Source organism: Daucus carota, chromosome 1 (genome assembly GCF_001625215.2).
Source record: "Daucus carota subsp. sativus chromosome 1, DH1 v3.0, whole genome shotgun sequence".
Lineage (NCBI taxonomy): Eukaryota > Viridiplantae > Streptophyta > Magnoliopsida > Apiales > Apiaceae > Daucus > Daucus carota.
This window is the reverse complement of record NC_030381.2, coordinates 35129513-35149529: the sequence shown is the minus strand read 5'-3', so window position 1 is coordinate 35149529 and position 20017 is coordinate 35129513. Positions and strand designations below refer to the sequence as shown.

General features: G+C 34.6%; 4 protein-coding genes across 4 annotated transcripts; 2 read left to right on the top strand and 2 right to left on the bottom strand.

Moving 5' to 3' along the window:
* Positions 1-245: 245 nt before the first annotated feature.
* Positions 246-8820, top strand: LOC108226062 (lipase). The gene is made up of 11 exons (XM_017401017.2): positions 246-462; positions 588-658; positions 2370-2452; positions 3367-3432; positions 3586-3633; positions 3731-3798; positions 4933-5005; positions 5088-5249; positions 6943-7137; positions 7903-7991; positions 8253-8820. The coding sequence occupies exons 2-11, from the start codon at positions 592-594 to the stop codon at positions 8464-8466; spliced, it is 1065 nt and encodes a 354-aa protein (XP_017256506.1). The 5' UTR covers positions 246-462; positions 588-591; the 3' UTR covers positions 8467-8820.
* Positions 8821-8828: 8 nt separating this feature from the next.
* LOC108226012 (uncharacterized) lies at positions 8829-10426 on the bottom strand. Its single transcript, XM_017400966.2, has 2 exons — positions 9912-10426; positions 8829-9710 (listed from the first exon to the last, which is right to left on the bottom strand). Exons 1-2 carry the CDS (start codon positions 10294-10296, stop codon positions 8929-8931), a joined length of 1167 nt encoding a protein of 388 aa, XP_017256455.1. The 5' UTR covers positions 10297-10426; the 3' UTR covers positions 8829-8928.
* Positions 10427-12568: 2142 nt separating this feature from the next.
* On the top strand, positions 12569-17007 carry LOC108226269 (E3 ubiquitin-protein ligase MIEL1). The gene is made up of 12 exons (XM_017401216.2): positions 12569-12847; positions 13028-13115; positions 13289-13345; positions 13456-13488; positions 13584-13661; positions 13851-13894; positions 14012-14052; positions 14696-14778; positions 14857-14948; positions 15034-15103; positions 16147-16188; positions 16548-17007. The coding sequence occupies exons 1-12, from the start codon at positions 12798-12800 to the stop codon at positions 16671-16673; spliced, it is 804 nt and encodes a 267-aa protein (XP_017256705.1). The 5' UTR covers positions 12569-12797; the 3' UTR covers positions 16674-17007.
* Positions 17008-17334: 327 nt separating this feature from the next.
* LOC108225783 (UDP-glucosyltransferase 29-like) lies at positions 17335-18853 on the bottom strand. Its single transcript, XM_017400742.2, has one exon. The coding sequence runs from the start codon at positions 18832-18834 to the stop codon at positions 17335-17337; it is 1500 nt and encodes a 499-aa protein (XP_017256231.1). The 5' UTR covers positions 18835-18853.
* Between the last annotated feature and the right edge of the window lie 1164 nt (positions 18854-20017).

Below are 20017 nucleotides of genomic sequence, written 5' to 3'. Positions count from 1 at the left end.
TGAATTCACCTTTAAAAACCATGATACTGTAACTATCTCAGTTTGCCACGTCCAGGCCCATCCCACTTTTATCTTATCCAGCAAGGAGTTTAGAAGCCATAACACGGATTAGATTATTCAAATCCAAACAACTCTTTAGCCCCACTTTTCCAACGCTCTTATCCAATCTGTTACTTCCACGTGCTTCTTTCTCCCACACGCGACAACCATACTTCCACTAATACCCCTCATAATTACATAATACCAACCCCAACTCCCCTCAATGAATGCTCTCCACTGGCATAAAGTAAATTTCACTATTAGTTAAAGATATATACTGCCTTAATCGGAAACAATATAAATACATCTGGCTCATCTTTCCCTCCCTGCAAGTTGCTGCATATCACACCGCTCTTCGCCGTGAAAATATTTTCGCCGGAAAGTTGATCGGACTGTGGCCGGAGTTAGTGATTGTCTTTCACGGTACTGAATTTGAGTTTTGAACTTTGTATATTGTGTGATTAAGTCTTTTTAAAACGCTAAAATTCATGAGTTGACCAGTAGATGTGATATATACTCCTACTATCATATTTTGATTATTACTGCAGATTGATGGAAAGAAGGAGATTGTTGGCATGCGTGATCGTAATTTGCTTAATTTCACTTTGTGTTGCCCGAGGTAACTTAATTTATTTATTTTTGGATTTTTGTGTCATTATAATTTGTTATTGTCTGCTGCTTGAATGCATTAAAGTTGTTAGGGATTTTGAGTTAGGTGTTTAAAGAAGTGAAGATTAATTGTTTGTGCTACATTGTCTGTATTTGGTTCAATAACTTTTTGGCTTTCGATAAAGTAATTGCAAACGACTTGGTAGAAGTTTTATTGAGTTGATGATTCTTCCGAAACTTCAAGGCGTTTAAATAAGGATAAGGACTTTTATATGTATATATGTGTGTGTGTTGATAAGTCTCCGCACTTAAATCTCATATAAGGGATTCAAGAGTGAGCAACGAGACTCTATCTTTAGGGCAATTAAACTTTGGTTTCCAAATTAAAATTGAGATATGGGGTTCCCACTACTTAAAGAGGTCTGGTACTATTTAATAAGTTGGCTTTTATTTTTAACGCCCATGGTTTTAGGAGGGTTTGATATTGTGTTATTAGTTTAAGATCAAAGACAATATCATGGGTCACATAAGTATGCAGGATGAAGGATATTTATGCAGTCACACTTTCATCTTTTCTGCCCCTCCTAATCTCCTACCATGTCAGTCATTTGAATGTAAGACACCACGAATAGTGTGAGACGCTGCAATTACATTTAGCAGCAATTCTATGTGTTTACTGTACACTCGTGTGGAAGAAGAAGACTTAAAGGTGCATATCTTTAACGCTTCCTATGGAGTTAATTCAACTCAGAATAATTGCTGAAGTTAAGGAAGTGGTTTAGAACATGATCTCCTAGTCTAACAGATGCATATATTTAATGACCAATGAACACAAATATGTATTTACATAAATTTATAATAGGGACAATGTCAAAAGTTTAAGGGTTAAATTATACTTTAAAACAAATAATTAGAGATAGGTTATTATATATTATCTAAGATGAAGTGTCCATTTTCCAGATGGTATTAGGATCCGGATCCAAGTGTCGGTGTCAGTGTCGTGTCCTGTAGACACGGGTACGGCAGGGTTTTTGGAAGAGTCCAAGCAACACAGATTTACAATACAATTAATATTTAATATGCATACACAAACAATCTGGACTCGGTTTAAATTTATTTTTTCACTACAATAAGTTTAATGGTTATAATTAGTTACACTGTACAATGTACAATAACATATCATAATAGTTCAATGTGGAAGTAGACAACTAAGTAGCTTAATGGCATACCTAATAAATTGGGTTGATATGATCAACATCCATTGGTTGTTGTATTGTTCATATATATATATTTCATCTGAATGTGCGCAAGTTAAAAAAGCATTAAGGGTCAATTTAAATATTATCAATTGTACAACCATTTGTTTCTATAGTTCTATTGCCTTCTATAATGCTGTGCCTACTTACTAAAAACTACTAAAAGGAAAAACTTTTATTCGTCCGCTGCTCAGCATTTCGAGCACATATGTTTATATATGATAGTAGAGATAAAAATGAGTGAGGGTCAATCTGAAATGAAAGGATGACATATAAACATGTTTATATTACTTGAACATGGTATTGCATTTGATAAAGGTAAGTTTTGGCAGGATGCTTACCGATAATCAGTTATTAGTAGACACTTAAACTTGAGTAACTAGAAACATTGCAATTATTTACGCTTGGTCATTTACTCCCAAACCATATTGGTGCATCCTAATTTCAGTTTTCGGATGGTTGCAGAACTTAATGTCAAGAGCAAGTATGCTTTACCAGCAATATACAATCACACGCTCGCGACAATACTTGTGGAGTATTCTTCTGCGGTTAGTGACATTCCCTCTTCTTTTTAAAATCAATTTTAAATCACTGAAGGTGGATGTGGGGTCAAATGTCATACCATGGTATAAAGTTTCTTTCACCCTGTGGTCAATTTTTTCTTCTTCTTGGTCTCGTCCATGAATAGGCCGATTTTTTTCTGTCTCCGAATATGTAGTATTTTCTTTTTCTTGTTTGCTAATATAAGGCATCTCTCACTGTTGATAATTTGTTATAACTGGTTATTTTATATGATGCCGCATTAAAAATTTGAAGTTTCTTTCACCCTGTGGGCAAAAAAAGTGTATGCCATCACAGGGATGCCGATGGGTTGGGGTTTGGATCCGTTTTGTGAAATACAAATCTTAATTCAAATATTTTCGGGTTTTAAAATAAAAGCAATCCAAGTCCAAACCCAAAACCCAATATCCAAATCCAAATAATCCATCGGGTTTCGAAAAGAATTGGGTTTTTTCGGGTATTCAAGGATTGAAAAAGAAAATGCAAGTTCAATATCATTGGTACAAGTGAACAATATTAGTTACATATGTACAATAAATAATTTTTTAAATAATTCTATAGAATATATAGTCATATATAACATATTACATGAGTTAGGACGTTGAGTTATTATTAATATATGATTAAAACTGAATGAATTATGACTACGGAGAATCCATCTGATCGGAATGGGTCAAATCAAGATTGATTGGGACAAAAAAGAGAAGGGGGGACCAATATAGATTAGAATACTTTACCTAGAATAAATAATGGAGCGGAAGGATCAGTTCATAAATCTGGTCTATTGCCCTAGAAATAATGCATTTGATGAGTATTATCCAGAGATTTTTTTATGTGTATATAATTGAAGGCAATTAAGTGATTAATTAGTGTATAATCAGGTACAACTTTGTTCTTGCAGGTATACATGTCAGACTTGACAGAACTATTTACTTGGACATGCGAAAGATGTAATGGCCTTACAAAGGTATTGTGATCACTGATTGACAGTACAAATGTGCATGGTCAAGTTAACTTACCAAGTGTCTATGGTAGATAAATCTTAATATTGACATTATCTAGACCTTTTTTTTTTATGTTAAAGGATTAACAAGTTTTGCTAATGTTTGTCGTGAAACAGGGATTTGAAATGATAGAGTTGATTGTCGATGTCCAGGCGTGCTTGCAGGTGCATATTCATACCATACTCTCGTAGGGGAGAAGAACGTAACTGCTCACTTTTTTTCAACATCTACCAAAGTCTGACACTTAAATATATATTGCAGGCATTTGTTGGGGTTGCAAAGGATCTCGATGCTATTGTAATTGCATTTAGAGGCACTCAAGAAAGCAGGTTGGAATCTGTGGTAATATTTTTATCATTTATTTGCTTCATTGTTTTCCAAAGACAGATACTTAAATTTTTTATGAGCTGACAAGTTGACAGAATTTTATTGTGTATAAATTTGCTATGAAGCAAGAATGCATTTTGATCTTGACATATTACTATTTTTGTTGTGCACATAGCTAGGTTTAAACCTGTAGCATGAAATGAAAGGAGATAATTGAATGAAAATAAATCTTTCAGGACAATTTTATATCAGTAGATTGATATTGAATGAAATATCTGAGTGTTGAGAGTATGAAAGGACATACAATATTAGATGCTAACAAGGGACGACCGTATGCAAATTATAACTTGAATTATTCTCTTAAATTATAGGAATGGTAGTCCCTCTGTTTAATTTGAATATATTATTATCTGACTTCAAGATATATTGAGTGTTGCCACAAAAGGCTTTAAAATTATCATGAAACATTGATAACTCGTGAATCTTGTAATAGGATGAAAGTAAGAAGAATTGTTTCTATTTTCCTACGACATATAATGAAAAAAGAAACTCCCTGAGATGGTGCTTCTTTTCACGTTCTCATAAAGATAATGACATTTTTCATATGTTTTTCTTGTTACTTTCTCCTTTTGATCTCGAAAATATGGTCAATGCCTGATGGCTTCTAGAGTTCTAGAAAATGAATGAGTCTCGAATAGGAGCATACTGAGCTTAATGTTTGTTTTTTTTCCAATCGAAAAATATGTATGACACTTAGCAAAGATGATATTAGGTGTTATATCAGGATTTTTAATGGATGCTATTCATGTGGAGTGCTTTTTTCATTTGTTAATGTACCTAGATAGCATGGTATCCTCTCACCCTTGGGAAAGTGAGAGAAAAACATAACAGATGGTTATGAAATAATTTAATTTAAGCATTTGTTTAGCATATATGGTACAAGGTCTACTTTTAATTTTCTGCAGAACATTTTCAAATATGCATGCTTGTGCAGTCCCTTGATTGGGTCCTTGAGTTTGTAATATACATGCTCAGAATGTCTTCTATTCTATGTTTTAGTGGTATCTAATGGTATCTATAGCTTTTAAACAATCTTAAGCATTATATGCTGTTTTCTGTCTATAAATTGTTTTCAGTATACAAAACTGGATTGAAGATCTATATTGGAAGCAGCTAGACTGTAATTATCCCGGCACCTCTGATGCAATGGTACGTGCTGCAAGGGATTTGGTTTATGCAATTCTTTTCGGTCAATTAAAGTTGTTGTATTCATATTTTTTATGTTTTTCAGGTGCATCATGGATTTTATTCTGCTTACCACAACACAACTGTTCGCCCAGGAATTTTAAGTGCTGTTAAAAGTGCAAGGGAGTTATATGGAGACCTCCAGATCATGGTCACAGGCCATTCGATGGGAGGGGCTATGGCTGCTTTTTGTGGATTGGATCTTAGGGTACTTATATCTGATCCTTCTCTGTTTGTTGCACTAGTATTCTAATTTTTTTGGCTTTGGAATCATTTGTCAATTACTAACATTAGGCAAATTACCATTAGCATGATAATTAATCTATTTACATTAATGCCCCTGTATGTACATAGCCTCCTATCTATTCAAAATCATATGTTGTTTGAGAGAAAAATCCAGCATCTGAATTATGTATGTCCTCTGGATGCATCCTGAATAGATTAAATTATTGTTACTATAACATAAACTTTTACGTCACTTATAAGCTCAACATAATGCAAATTAATATTTTTATACTATAAATCTATAATGTAATTTGAATTGCTAAATTTAAATTTGTATTTTTCCGAGTAAATAAATCTGAAAATCTCAGTTCAGGTTTTTCATGCAGAACGAACGCGTCTCATGCAGCATATATCCATACTCCATACAGAGCCACAGTATAATTCAAAGGACTTAATCATTCAGCACTCCATTAACTTCGTTCAATCTAACAGTCCCTAAGATTATTAGAAACACACTTAATAAGCTGTTCATGCAGTGTACTGCTATCTGACATGAGATAGTGTTATGCTTATAACTCCTGCCTCCGCAACCCCCCCCCCCCCCCCCCCCCCCACACACACACACACACACACACACACCCCAATGGTTCATGGTCATTATTTATGTTAAGTGTGGAATATGCACGCGATTGGAGCACGTGTAAGGTAGTGTGTATAAGCCTGGCACAATTCTGATTATCACAAGGCATTTCGGCCACAGAGAAGTCAATTAAGTTAAGGTTTTACTACTCTGTAGAGCATGAAAATAGTACACAAACTATATAGTATTCATAGTCTCTGACCTCTCTCTATGCATGTTCTTGAAACTTTATTAACACAAAGTACATATATGTCTTACTAAACAGCAAATTGGATGAAATAATTAGAAAGAGAAAGATGTCCTTGCCGAATAGTATTTTGCTTCATATTTACTGTTTTATCTATTGAATAAACTTCTTCCATTCTTATCTGTGGTGTTGGTATTTGTTGAAATTTAAATAGTATTAGTTTAGTGGTGTGAAAATTAAATTATTTTGGTACATATGCGATAAACTAAATCTTATAATTTCAGTGAACAAGTGTTATGAACTCTAGGACGGGTTAGGATGTGTGAGTCTATATGCAATTGTCCAGCAATACTGCATAAGTCTGAAAAGAAGGGACTATTGCCATTTCATTCTAACACATTATTGTTTAATCATAATACATCTACGACTAAGTTAAAAACTACACAATGCTAATTTCAAGCCTGTAATTTGCTAAACATTTTAATACAGCAATGCGTGCTGCGCATAGACATTTATGCTATAATATCATGCCATGAATTTGTTGTTTTCTAATTGTTAGACTAGCCCAAATCTTTTATTTAGATATGTATCTACTCCAGAATCCAGACACTTGTGCCCTGGCTCAGTTCATATTCTGCACTGGTCTGCTCCTTGGTTTTTTTAATTTATCTGTACTGAGGGTCTTGAATATATGTCTTCATTCTGATATTTGTAAGACTGTAAGTTGATTTTCTCTTGCTAGTACTTTGCATCTTGTGATGCTCCTGTATCTAGTTGATGAACTATAGCGGAAACAGTTATTTGCCAGCATTGATTTGCTGTTCAAGGTTTATTTTACTTATTTTGCAGGTCAATTTTGGGGTTCACAATGTTCAGGTTATGACGTTTGGACAACCTCGTATAGGCAATGCAGCTTTTGCAACATATTACAGCAAACTTGTTCCCTTCACCACTCGGGTTACCAATGAGCATGATATGGTGCCTCATTTGCCTCCCTATTTTTATTTATTTCCTGGAAAAACTTACCACCACTTTCCAAGAGAGGTAATTGCTGATGTTTTTTCCTGTTTGGCGGAAGTAAGAGTCGTGTCATACTTAACTTCCTTCCAACCCGCCCTTCTAGTCTGGTAATGGCCAATTTACATAATCCCATACAATAGATAAAACATTGGTTAATGACATGCTAGTACATTGACCAGTAGGGCCTTCTATGGATTGGGTTGCTCACTTTAGTTCATAGATGCCAGAGCTCTCTTGAATTTTTATAGGTGTCTCTACAAGCTACTCACCCCATTCTATGTTCTAGGCTTCTAGCTATTAACATTATCTTTATTCTAACTTATAAGCCTATTGATAAATTATATTATAACAATCTTCATCATCATACATGACATGCCTTTCACAGAACGATCTATTAACTAAAAAAAGAAATCTTTAGCTTTTTTTTTTTTTGATTATATGTATATAAACCATAGTATTACCATCGGTGCTTCTATTTTTGGGACAAGTAATTCTTCATAATTTTATTGCTAATTCTGGGCCGATCTCAATTTACTTTGCCACATTTTACTCTCTCTTGAGAACCATGCAAAGACGAGCTTGAGTACTTTGCTACTTGGCTCATTTATTACTTAGAAGTTAGAAATCGAATCCACTATCTATTGAGCAAGCATTATGGTTGATTTGCGCTCAGTTTATGTATCTCAAAACTAAAGAAGCTAATGCTATTGTACATTGTTGCTCTTCATTAACTTATGCATGTTTCTTTTTTTCATCCAAGCTCAAATCCACAGTTTCTACATATTGTAGGTTTGGCTCCATAACCTTGGATTTGGAACTCTAGTTTACCAAATTGAAACAGTTTGTGATAGTTCTGGTGAAGACCCAACTTGTAGCAGGTAATCTTATAACAGTATAATTACTCTTTGGTTTGTATTATGTGTAATGTCAAATGTGATGCCCATTCCTGTGGGATCCTGCATCTTATTATGGCTAAATAACAATTAACACATAACGGAATGTAGTCGAATTCCGGTGATCAAGTGCTGCTTTGTGGTAACTGGGTTTTGCATGTCGGGTGTTCTTATATGCTATTGCTTGAAACAAAATTCTTTGAATATTTAAGCTGCTGCATACCTCACACTGAATACCGATTTCAGGTCAGTTTCGGGGAATAGTATTGCAGACCACCTGACATACTACGGCGTTGAGATGGGATGTGATGCCGAGGTTGCTTGTAAAATGGTGATGCATCCTGCCCTAGCGGCATATAGCAAGACAGATGAAGCCGGAAATTTTGTACTGTCCAGAGATGGTGCGATCTCTGTTTTGCGAATCAATAGAGAGTCGGATGCTCAGAGTACTACGTCATAACAAGAACAGCACAAGTCTTTTAGTACCTGGAGCAGCATTGTCATATACGGGGAATGCACATAGAATCACCAGAGGGCAGCATATTGATACACAAACACCCAAGTCTAAACCATTGTTGTATCTTGTACATATAAATAGTATAGCACATGTAAATAAAAAGGCATCATATATGTTATTCTCAAGAATATCAATTTCTAGAGACGTGAATATATATTTTACACAAGTAAAGTGATTCCATGTTTGTTTAAGAATTAACAAACGGAAATAAGACATAGATTACTCATGTATATTGTAAACTTCGAGCTGATCTGGATGCATAATCCATTTGAAATTCCATCGATCTATGTTTTATCATCTTCTTGGAGTTGGATTACAGTTTAGCCTTGACATGAAAAATATTGTTGGGAACAGCTGGGGTATAAATCAATTCAAATATTTAGTACACTTCTTAGCACTGTATTGTCATTGCTTCCCAACATCATCAGTGTTCATTTTGATATCTGGATTTTCTTGGGATGTAATTTCCTCTATTGATTGAAGATTTGCTGTGTTTTCTAATCTACTCGCATGATTTTCTCCATCAGCATTCTCAGCTGCTTTTAATGGATCCTCAGGAGTTGTGTAATCATCCTCTGCTTCTTTCTCCATGAATTCGGGTTCATCAGAAACCAATGCTTCTTGATCAGTTCTACTAGAAGTTTCAACTTCTTTTACAGGAAGTTCTTCAGCTTTTTCTGTAACTTCATGAATTTCCTTCACCTTCTCGACAGCTTCCCCTGCTTTTGTCAGAGTTTCATCATATTTGTTAGATGCTGACCCTGCATTTTGATTTCTTTCAGATTTATCACTTGCTTCTACTGGATTTTGAAGGGTCGCATCAGTAGCCTCAACTTCTGTTTCTCGGATTTCTTCAGGTTTATTAGCTTCTTCCTCAGGATTCTGAACCGATGAACTAGGAATCTCAAGGTTTTCTTTTACCGGATTTTGTCTGTTTCCAGCAGTAGCCTCTTCTGTTCCGCCAATTTCTTGGGCTTTATCAGTTTCTTTTACCAGTTTTTCCAGAAATTCAACAGCAACCTCGGCTTCTTTAATTTTTTCTTCAACCTCCGCTTCTTGCAAATGATTCCCGGGATTTGCAACAGCAGCCTCGGCTTCTTTTATTTTTTGATCAACCTCAGCTTCCCGCATATAATTCTTGAGATTTCGATCAGCATTTCCAGCGAGATTTTCTTTAGGAGTAGCCTCTATTTCATGCAAAAGACAAGCTTATAAATTAGCAACCAGAAAAAGAGAGGCAGGCTTGAGGGCAATTCTTATAAAAAAAAACCAATTTATCTTCAAACCATGTGTTCGTTCTGGCCCTTTAATCCAAACATGCTATATATTTCCTCATGACTCGAGAGAATTTAAGAAAAACAAATTTAATTACATAATAAATGGTGTACCTGCAACTGTTTCTTTCTTCTCCTCAGCATTCTCTGTTTTCGTGTTGTCAAATGCACCAGCAGCCTCCGTTGGCGTACAATATTCGGATACTCCTCCAGACCCGCTATCAGTTTTCATTTCATCATCCAATTTTACATTTTCATTTAACACATTGTTCGCCTTTGAATCTCCTGCATTAATCCTCTTTGAGCTTCCTCGTTTCTGCAGTGTAGAAGATCTCCCGCTTGTCGCCTTTTGAAGCGTTTGAACATTATTATTGTTGTTGTTATTGTTGTTGTTACTGCTCTTTTTGCCATCCTGCCCGCGGTTTGTTGATTTCCTGCTGGAGCCAGAGGCGGCGATTGTATTTCCTGTCGCGATATGTTTAGATTCCCTGCATCCCATTCTTTGATTGTGGAGAGATAGGTGGAGGGGAGACAGGGAATATATGTATGTAATTTAATTTTGTGGGAATGTCTTTGTTGGAGGAGATGAGGAGCTTATTTCGTTGGAGTTTTGAAGGCCAAGATTTTGTGGGCTGTGTTGGCATGCAAAACAGCAAAATATGTGTTACTTGTTAGCATGCAACTTTGCATGGCTGGTTTATACTGTTGGACAGCTGTGGTGGGTTTATTCTCAGTATTCCGGATCAGGATAATTGGATCGGGATATTTGGATTCGACTCTAGTCCAGAGAGGTTTGAGAATAAATATTTTTTGTAACTACAAACATATAGACCTAAATATTAAAAAGAAGAACCCAGCAGCCACCCACATTGGACCTTCAAGTACTTGGTAGTTGGTTGTTGGTTCATCTCTGGATATCAAATTGTCTGACATTTTTTACATAATATCAAGAGCAAGCAACTACTTGGACAACTTGCAAGTATTCTATACCCAGTTGTCTGACATGTTACCATTTTCTTAAATAGCAGCCTAGGGATGATTATCCTATTGGTTTAATCATAGTAGATAATTTAAAAAAAAACAAACTAGTCCTAAAAATTTGACATGTGATTATTTGGGTCACACAGCAAGTAAATACATCATTTTTATGATCTGTTTTTATATCAAGATTATATAAGTTAAATTATGATTTTATCAAATAAACAAGGATTGAGTTAATTTGTACATCATTTTTCCTTCATATTCAAACGCAACTTTTTATCCCAGTTTTTCATAAATCGTTTATTCATGAGTGAAAAGAATAAGTAAAATGCAAACTAAGTGGTGGTCGAATTTTATTCGTTTTATATTTCAGTGGTCAGAATTTCAAATTTTCAAGTGGATGACGAAGCATGTTATTGAGATTTTTTTTTAAAAAACATTATTTTCAAATTTATGTACAAAAATACGGTCGAAATTGCATATATGGTTGCAACACGGTCAAAATAAATTGATTTTTATGTAATTAGAGTGTAAACGAGGTTGCATATATAGTTGCACCTTTTTTTTGAAAAAAAAACATAATCGGCAACTTGGTTATTTTTCAAAAAAATATCATATTATTTTTCTGTTTCAAATAAACGACTAAAGGCTATGTTTTTTTCAAAAAAACCCTAATATATTTTCTTAAAAACATGATTATTAATCATGTTTTTATGAATTGAAGTAGTATCTCATCATCATATTACAAATTTAAAATTCAACGAAAAAATGAATAAAGTTCAGCATAATCTATAAGTTGCTAAAGACAATAACCAATTTATTTCATGACAATTTCAAATGTCAAGGTGGTCGGTAACTGCTAACTACCTTATCTTTTTGGCTTCGGACACAATCCATATCTGATCAGAGCTCCTCCATTATATTGACCCATCTTTGTATGTTCCAATTAATTGACCACACACTGGTGTCTACGAGCTTGTATTGCCGTATAAGTAAACAAGAAAAAGAAGACAAGTTCTATAGATGAATCTTGACACTTAATTGACAGATCTTGAATATTTATCAGTTGCATAAGATTTTATAGTGAGAAAATATACTAATAAACAGAGATATGTAAATCAATAATATTCTGATTGTACTTCTAAATTTTGTTTTTATATGTATGTATAATTTTTACATCTTTCCTCTTTCTAGAACAAAATATGTGTTTCTAATTTTCAATTTTTTCAATTTATTTTTGGTATCAGAACCGACTTATACGATATATCATATTCTTTAAACTGAAACATGTAATTTATTATTTTCTATGATCATTTATATTTAAATAATTTTTTATTTCGACTATAGGTTTCAATTTACGAGAAAAGGTTCCAGGTTTCATAAACACATTGAAAATAGTCAAAACAACATAGTTAGAGAAAATTACTTCAAATATCAATTATTAGTACTGGATAATTTAGCGATTTTAATTTTGAAAGATGATGTCACATAGCGTTTTCTTCTTTTAATCTTAAATAATATACTAAATGTTACATGGTGCATTGTTAATAAATGATATTCGAGACATTTTTTCGGATCTTGATACCGTGCTGGATACCGATGCCACCCCTAAATTTACAATCTGCTTGTGGTCATGATGTAATGCACATATTTTATGCACGGATGCTTAAAATTTCATCAAACGTGACATAAGAAAAAGCCAGTAGATTGCGTAAACTCACACCAACTGCCTGTAATAATGCCAACAAAAACAAGTCTGTTACTTTCCCGCTGTAAAAATGTCTCAAGAGTTCGTTGCTTTTACTCATTACATATTCCCGCACCTTATCTTATAATTGTCACTTATCATATTATACTTGTACTTTGAAAACTCATAACCTTGTTGATAATGCAGTCTGCTACATCTATTATATAAACACACAGTCTTTTTTATATCCTTTGGAGCTTGGCACACCCCAAGAATAACCCATCTTCCCACCAAATCTGTGCCTTCCATCTGTTTCTTGATTGGTTTCACTCATGGAAGGCTCCACAGATGAAAGACTTGATTTTGGGAAGATGGGTTTTGGGTAATTCTCTTTTTTTTTGTTCAAGATTGTTTTTTTTTTTGGGCATCGTTGTTGACTAGAATTTATGATCTTGTTGTTTTAATATGTGATGTGATGATTGATGCTTGGATCTGTTTTTGGGTATGAATTATTTGATGGTGTGGATTGTAGTGTTTGACTGTGTGATTGATTTGTTTGTAGGTGTAAGCATTACAGGAGAAGATGCAAAATTAGAGCTCCTTGTTGCAATGAAATCTTTGATTGTAGGCATTGCCACAATGAAGCCACTGTATGTTATTGCTTTGCATCTTTGATCTGAGTTTTTGCTGTCATTGATTTGGTTAACAATGTTTGTTTGGTTTCTTTGTTCACTGCACTTGAATCGATATCTTAAGTGTCTTGCTTCATTTACATGTTTATGTTAATGTGGAATTGCCCGAGTTGACCTTTAATTTCTATCAGGGCATTTTCAGCAACCCCTTTGATGTACACGATCTGGTCCGGTCTGATGTGAAGCAAGTATGTTTGGATCTACTTTATTTTGTATTTTTAGTCTCATTGCAATACCATGTTTTGTCTCTACCTTCGTAAGTGCTGACTAAGGTGCATAAAATCATATGTTTGTGTAGGTTATTTGTTCTGTTTGTGACACAGAGCAGCCGGTATGTGTTTCTTGAGCTGAATGTGGTACTGCTTGTTTTATAAATCTGGCCTGTAGCTCAACAGCTCCGTTTGTTCTTCTGATTATTGTAACTAGGTTGCCCGCACTTGCACAAATTGTGGTGTGAACATGGGAGAATATTTCTGTGCTGTGTGCAAATTTTACGATGATGATGTAAGTGACCTAATACTATGTCATATCTATTTAATTTGTATTTAAATTGTAGTTTGCCTGAGTTTCCTTCTTTACAAACAACAGTGAACTATTTATCAAGTTATTCATATCTGAACTTTGGAGTAGTACTCCTGGATGTTATAGTTTGGTTTCTTATTTCATCATGTACAAAATACATATCTGTTGCAGACTGACAAAGAGCAGTTTCATTGTGATGATTGTGGAATATGTAGGTCAGTGACTATTATTTCTTTGAGTGTCTCACTTATTCTGTTTGCATTGATCTTGATTAAAGTATTGGATGTATGTGCTGTAATGGTCTGCTAATATCTATTTTCATTTCATTCCAGAGTTGGTGGCCGTGAAAATTTCTTTCATTGCAAGAAGTGTGGTATGCAATCATCCAATTTTCACTTTTAGGTGCATCTGATTTGACCGTTACAGGACATCCATTTAGAAATTTCATCCTGGAATATTTTTAGTAGATACTTTAGTTTGATGCCCAAATTTACATAACCTTCTTTCAGGTTTTCGTATTTGATCTGACATTTTAGGACGGTGTCAATCTTGAATGATTAGCGAACAACATGATGGATATCCTATTCATTTTGTACTTTAGTTAAGGTGTAAATTTGATAGCTACTTCCCTCAAAATCTTGTTACTAGAGCAGTTAAATCACATCCATGATTTCCTCAAGTAAATGTGGTCAGGTCTTATGATAAAAACCTAAAGTAGTGCACATGACCAACTTTTCTGGAATTTAAAATGTTTCAAGTGCATCTGCCTGCTTTCATTACTCCATTTCAATAACAAATGTGGTATTACTAAAATTCTGGGATACTCTCAACTCATCGCTGATGGTGTTGCTAACTCATATTAGTAAAATCTGACCTGCTCTTCAACCATTCTTTTAGCATCTGCAACTTACTTTTTAACATCTTTTTTTTTTTTAAATTTCCTGGCTTTGAGCATTATCATCTTGAACATATAGTTCCTTTTAGAGTTGCATTTTTATTGATGTGTGTGGATACAGGATCTTGCTATTCAGTAAGCCTGAGGAATAACCATTCATGTGTGGAGAACTCCATGCGTCATCACTGTCCAATATGCTACGAGGTTTGGTGCATGACTCTCTAGTGTTTGCTAAAGTGAAAAATTTTGTGGATTTTAATTGTAGCGTATGTGAATTTTCAGTATCTTTTTGATTCGCTGAAAGACACTACTGTTATGAAATGTGGGCATACTATGCACTGTGAATGTTACCATGAGATGATAAAGCGTGACAAGTAAGCAATGAAACACTACATATACTTTTAGTTTTAGAGTACAAGTTATTTGTTTTTTTTCTAACTATCTAAAGCATGTTATCAGATACTGCTGTCCTATCTGTTCAAGGTCTGTAGTTGACATGTCTCGAACTTGGAAGAGAATAGATGAGGAGGTGGGTCAACAAGACAATTCTGTTATTCTTCCTGCGCAAATATCTAAATAATTAGGAAACCCTGCATTGTTTGTTGTTTATTTATTACTGTTAATTATTTATTTTACTTACAGGAATTATACTATAGTTACTCTTGATACAGCACCTCTATAGATATGAGGTATCGTTGCTGGTCTGCTTAAAATAATTTTATGGCCTCGTGAGTCGACTCAGTGCGCCTCCTTCTTTGCTATCTGGACAAAGAAGAGTTTTGCAACACTAGTGTTATTATCAGCGCTATTCAAATTATATACATAGTGTTTTGATGATGTATTCATGTTGGCTCATCATAGTCTTACTCTTTATAGAAAAAGTGATGCACTTTCAAGCTCATTTAGAAGTATTATTTATTATACTGAAATTTTTAAGTTTGATTAACTTTAAATATAGCCATACATATTAGTCTCCTATTAACACTTGAACGGTGATTGAACATGGGAACTATTTTAATAGTTCTATTATCTTAAATTGCATCAAGCAATTTCTTTGAAAGGGGAACTTCCAGGCACTCCACTGTTTATATATGTATGTATGTTATTTATATGTATTTCTTTCCCCAGAAGCGTAAGAGATAGGTCACACAGTAGGTGCTTGTCTCTAAGCAGTCATGATACCTAGGACTCAGGATTGTTTTACCTAATCATATGAGTTGGGCAGTCACCAAAGTAATCTAACTTGTGTTGGTTTCTTCACTTTGGTTTTATATTTATGATGAATATCAACACGTATCTCTATTATATTATTTCTAGAATCATGCTTAAACTTCTTTTAGCTGTCCCAAAAACGGAGGTGCTTATCCCTTAGTCTGCCATGTCCCTGTACCTAATTGCATGTATAATTTTCAGTTCGTGAATATATTTTTGGGAAGACTACAAGGATGATCATGCAATTTCTTTTGACTAAAAGTATAGTTTAGAATTCATAATAAGCTTTCTATGCAATTGTACATAGTCATTTTAATTTGCTCAGTTTATGATTTTCTTTTGCTTCTATTTACCCATCAGATTGAAGCAACTGTCATGCCCGAAGATTACAGATATAGGAAGGTACTTCATTATTATTCGTATATCTGTACTACTTCAATATTTGGTATATTTGTCCCAGAGTAAATGTATCCAGTAGTAGACTAGTAGTTATATACTGACCCCCATTCAAATAATGTACTCAAACAATCATCTTTCGTATTTGGTACACAATTTTGTTTAATCTTGTCAAGTTCTTTTGTCTGACATTTATTTGCACATTCTGTCCAATTTTTTAAACTTGTGCACATCCTTAAACTGTCAGCAAACACGCAGACCAATGCAGACCACAATCCAACCCATATACTTTAACTCCTTTCAATTTTTGAATTGTCACAATTGCTAATGTTTGTACCTAAAACTATGTTGAAACACTTTTACAGGTTTGGATCTTATGTAACGACTGCAATGACACAACAGAAGTTCTCTTCCACATTATTGGGCAAAAATGTAACCATTGCAAATCGTATAATACACGCACAATTGCCCCTCCTGTTCTTCCTCAATAATGAGGTATACTCGGTTTCACATAGACATATTTTCTGACGACATTTTAGTGCATTGGGATTGGACTGCGAGGCTCTTCTTGCTGCGCCTTAACAATTGGATTTACATAATTTATCATTTATTGTTCTACGGATCCACTGGAAGCAGCACTGATTATGCTGGCTTCAGAAATCATTCTTCATCAATCTCTAATTGGACAAAGCCTAGTTTTAAAGTATTCTAGGTCATTGTACAATAGATCCTGTAATGTGAATTGGGAAATCCTTTTCTATACACAACAAACAACTTCAGTCATTGTTCAAATATAGATGCTAACTGTGAAGTTATTCTTGGCAACTCTACTTACACATATTATGCATATATCTGTACATTGCATATCTACAAACTGCATGTGTGTAATTTGTGGAAGGCTGACAGACCATTTAAGCAAGGTTTGGCTAAATAATTAGCTAAAGTTAGTCATAAAACCCGTTTCTCTAAATAAGTAGAGAAGAGAAACGGGTTTTATGTTGTGAAAACTTCATTAACATGAAGTTTGGTTTAGTCAGTTTTTTTTTTGGTTAGGAATGGTTAGATATTCGAAAAGGAAGGAATTTATTGTAGTGAAGCAAGGATTTTCATATAACATAGAGGTACAAGATGAAGTGTTTTGAAAGGCATTTGCTACATTGCCCTGTTGTTCTGGACAAGAGTTTTAAGCTGTTTGATTGCGCTATCAATTTCTCTCTCCCCCCTCACTTTCATTTCTTCACTCAACTGTTGAGCTTTTCTCCTCATGTTTTCCCCACCTTTATCCACAACAACTTGTGTCACAACTCTTGCTACTTCTTCTCTGCCAAACTCAAACTTCTCATCTTTCTCAACCTCTAATCCGAACCCCAACTCTACCGCGAGCCTAGCATTTAAAGGCTGGTCATTCTGCAGCGGCATTGCTATAACTGGAACCCCAAAACTAAGACTTTCCATTACTGAACTCCACCCACAGTGACTCACAAACCCTGCAATACTTGAATGTCTCAATATCTTGGCCTGCGGTGCCCACCCCTCGACAACCTTGCTCCTGTCTCCAGTCCTCTCTAAAAACCCTTCAGGCAGAACCTCCAAAGCCTTATCCCCTCCAGGAAATTTAAGCACCCATATAAAATTCAAATTGCTAAGCTCAAGCCCATAAGCTAGTTCTTCCACTCCTTTCCTGCTTAAATAACTTTCAGTGCCAAAAGATACATAAACAGTAGAACAAGCATCTTTTTTGTTTAGCCATTTCATGACATCCTCATCATCATTTTCTTGATCATGTACATGAACATCCTGAACAAGTGGACCAACTGGTACAATCTTCTTGTTGATCAGCGTGGAGAGACAATCCAGATATTTCCCCTCAATGTTCCTACTACTTTTGATCAATAAGATATCTTTCGTGTCCATAATGCAATCCAAAACGCGATCTTTATCTTCCTGTCCCTCTCCTGGATGAGCTTCAGCCATCTTTCTCAACTCAGAGTCCTTAAGAAACACACTTGTGGATGGAAATGGGGTCTGGAGATTCTTCAGAAGACGAAACATGTATGAGACTGTAGCTGCTCCTGATGTTAAGAAATGAACCGCAGGAATCTGATAAGCAGCAGCAAGCTTAGGCACTGATGGCAGGCAGATATCATATATAACTAAATCTGGACTCAAAGAGTTTATGATCTGTGAAAACTTGGAGCTGGCTGAAACAAAGGCTTTTGTAAGAGTTTTCATGAGATGGGGTGGCAAGCCATTTGTTGTGTGATAATGAGGAGGGAGCTGAGGTAAAGATGGTAAGGAGAATTCAATGAGCTCAATATTTGAAGTGCAATCATGTAACTTATTTCTGATGGGATTGAGATTAGCTGGTGTAGAGCAAATGTAGATTTTGAAGTTTCTACTTGAGAGCTTCTTGGCTAGCTCTAGAAAGGGTGATATGTGGCCATGGCCAAGCCATGGAAACATCACAACTTTTATGCTAAGATTTCTTTTGGGATTCATCTCTGTTGTGGTCTTGTGGCTGTGGGGAATCAGATGGAGTATTACAAATTTACAAATAAGCTCCCAGTGATGACTATGATGCTTATATGTGCATGCAAGACACCTGTTGTAGGTGCGCACAAAAAACCTGGAAAACATAGACTTGTGTGCCATACCTGTTACGAGAACTATTTTGACATTTCAACACGTTTGTGTGCCTGGGATTTTGTTATTCGAGATCAAGTATTCCTTCTGTTCTTAAATACTCCCTCCGTCCCTATTTATCTGTCGGCTTGTAACATTTTCACGCATATTAAGAAAATTTAAGTTCGATAAGAAACTTCTATCAATACCCTTATTTAATGCCTTAATTGTAGAAAAATACTAGGATTACTCCATTATCCAATACAAATTTGATGAATCAGTGAATAATAGTCATGATATTTATAGTTTGAAGAACAAAGTCAAAGACTCTTCAGGTTATTCAATGAAATTTTTTGCTTTGGTTATATAAATGGACAGATAAATAGGGACAAGTTTTTACTTCCAAAGTGGACAGATAAATAGGGACGGAGGGAGTATTACTAGCTCCCTCCAACTCATTTTAATAGAAAAATAAATATTAAGAAATAATTAGTTGTATAAATTTTTTATTTAATATCTTTAATTATTATCTTAAAGATGATGAATAAAACTAAATTTTAAACAAGTCAAGTCTTGAAAATAGATTTAAAAATCTACTTATATATATAATAGCCCAACACGTTCGTGTCAAGCCTCCCTCCTGAGCAAATAAATTACCTAGCTCCGAACCCGAGCCTAACTCCGAACCTAACTCTTCCTCATACATATAAAAAAAATGTTGTTAAAGGGACTCGAACCCAAGCCCTCTTCATTAGAAGTGCACCTCTCAAACCACTTGAGCTACACATGCAATTATTTTTTTTGTTCAAAAGCATTAAACTCATACATTAAAACTGTTGTATTTATATTTTTTTTTCAATATCATATTTATTTGAGATAAGTTATTATTTCAGGTAAGTCTCATATGTTTTTTACATGATAGATTAATATCCATAAATTAATTACTTACGTAATGAATTTAAATTTGAAAAAGAATTTGAACAATTGGGCTCGAGCCATGTTTCAGACTTCAAAAATGGATATAATTCATATTTGAATAAAATTGGACGAATTCAAATCTAACTTAATGCTTTAAACGAGTACTGATACAATATTAGAAAATTTTAAGCCATGAATGTGAGAAATAAGCACAAAAACTAAGATTTCGGTGAGCATCTTTGAAAGTAAAAATTGATGAACTTTCAACATGGACTATGTCATATTTTTCTTTTAA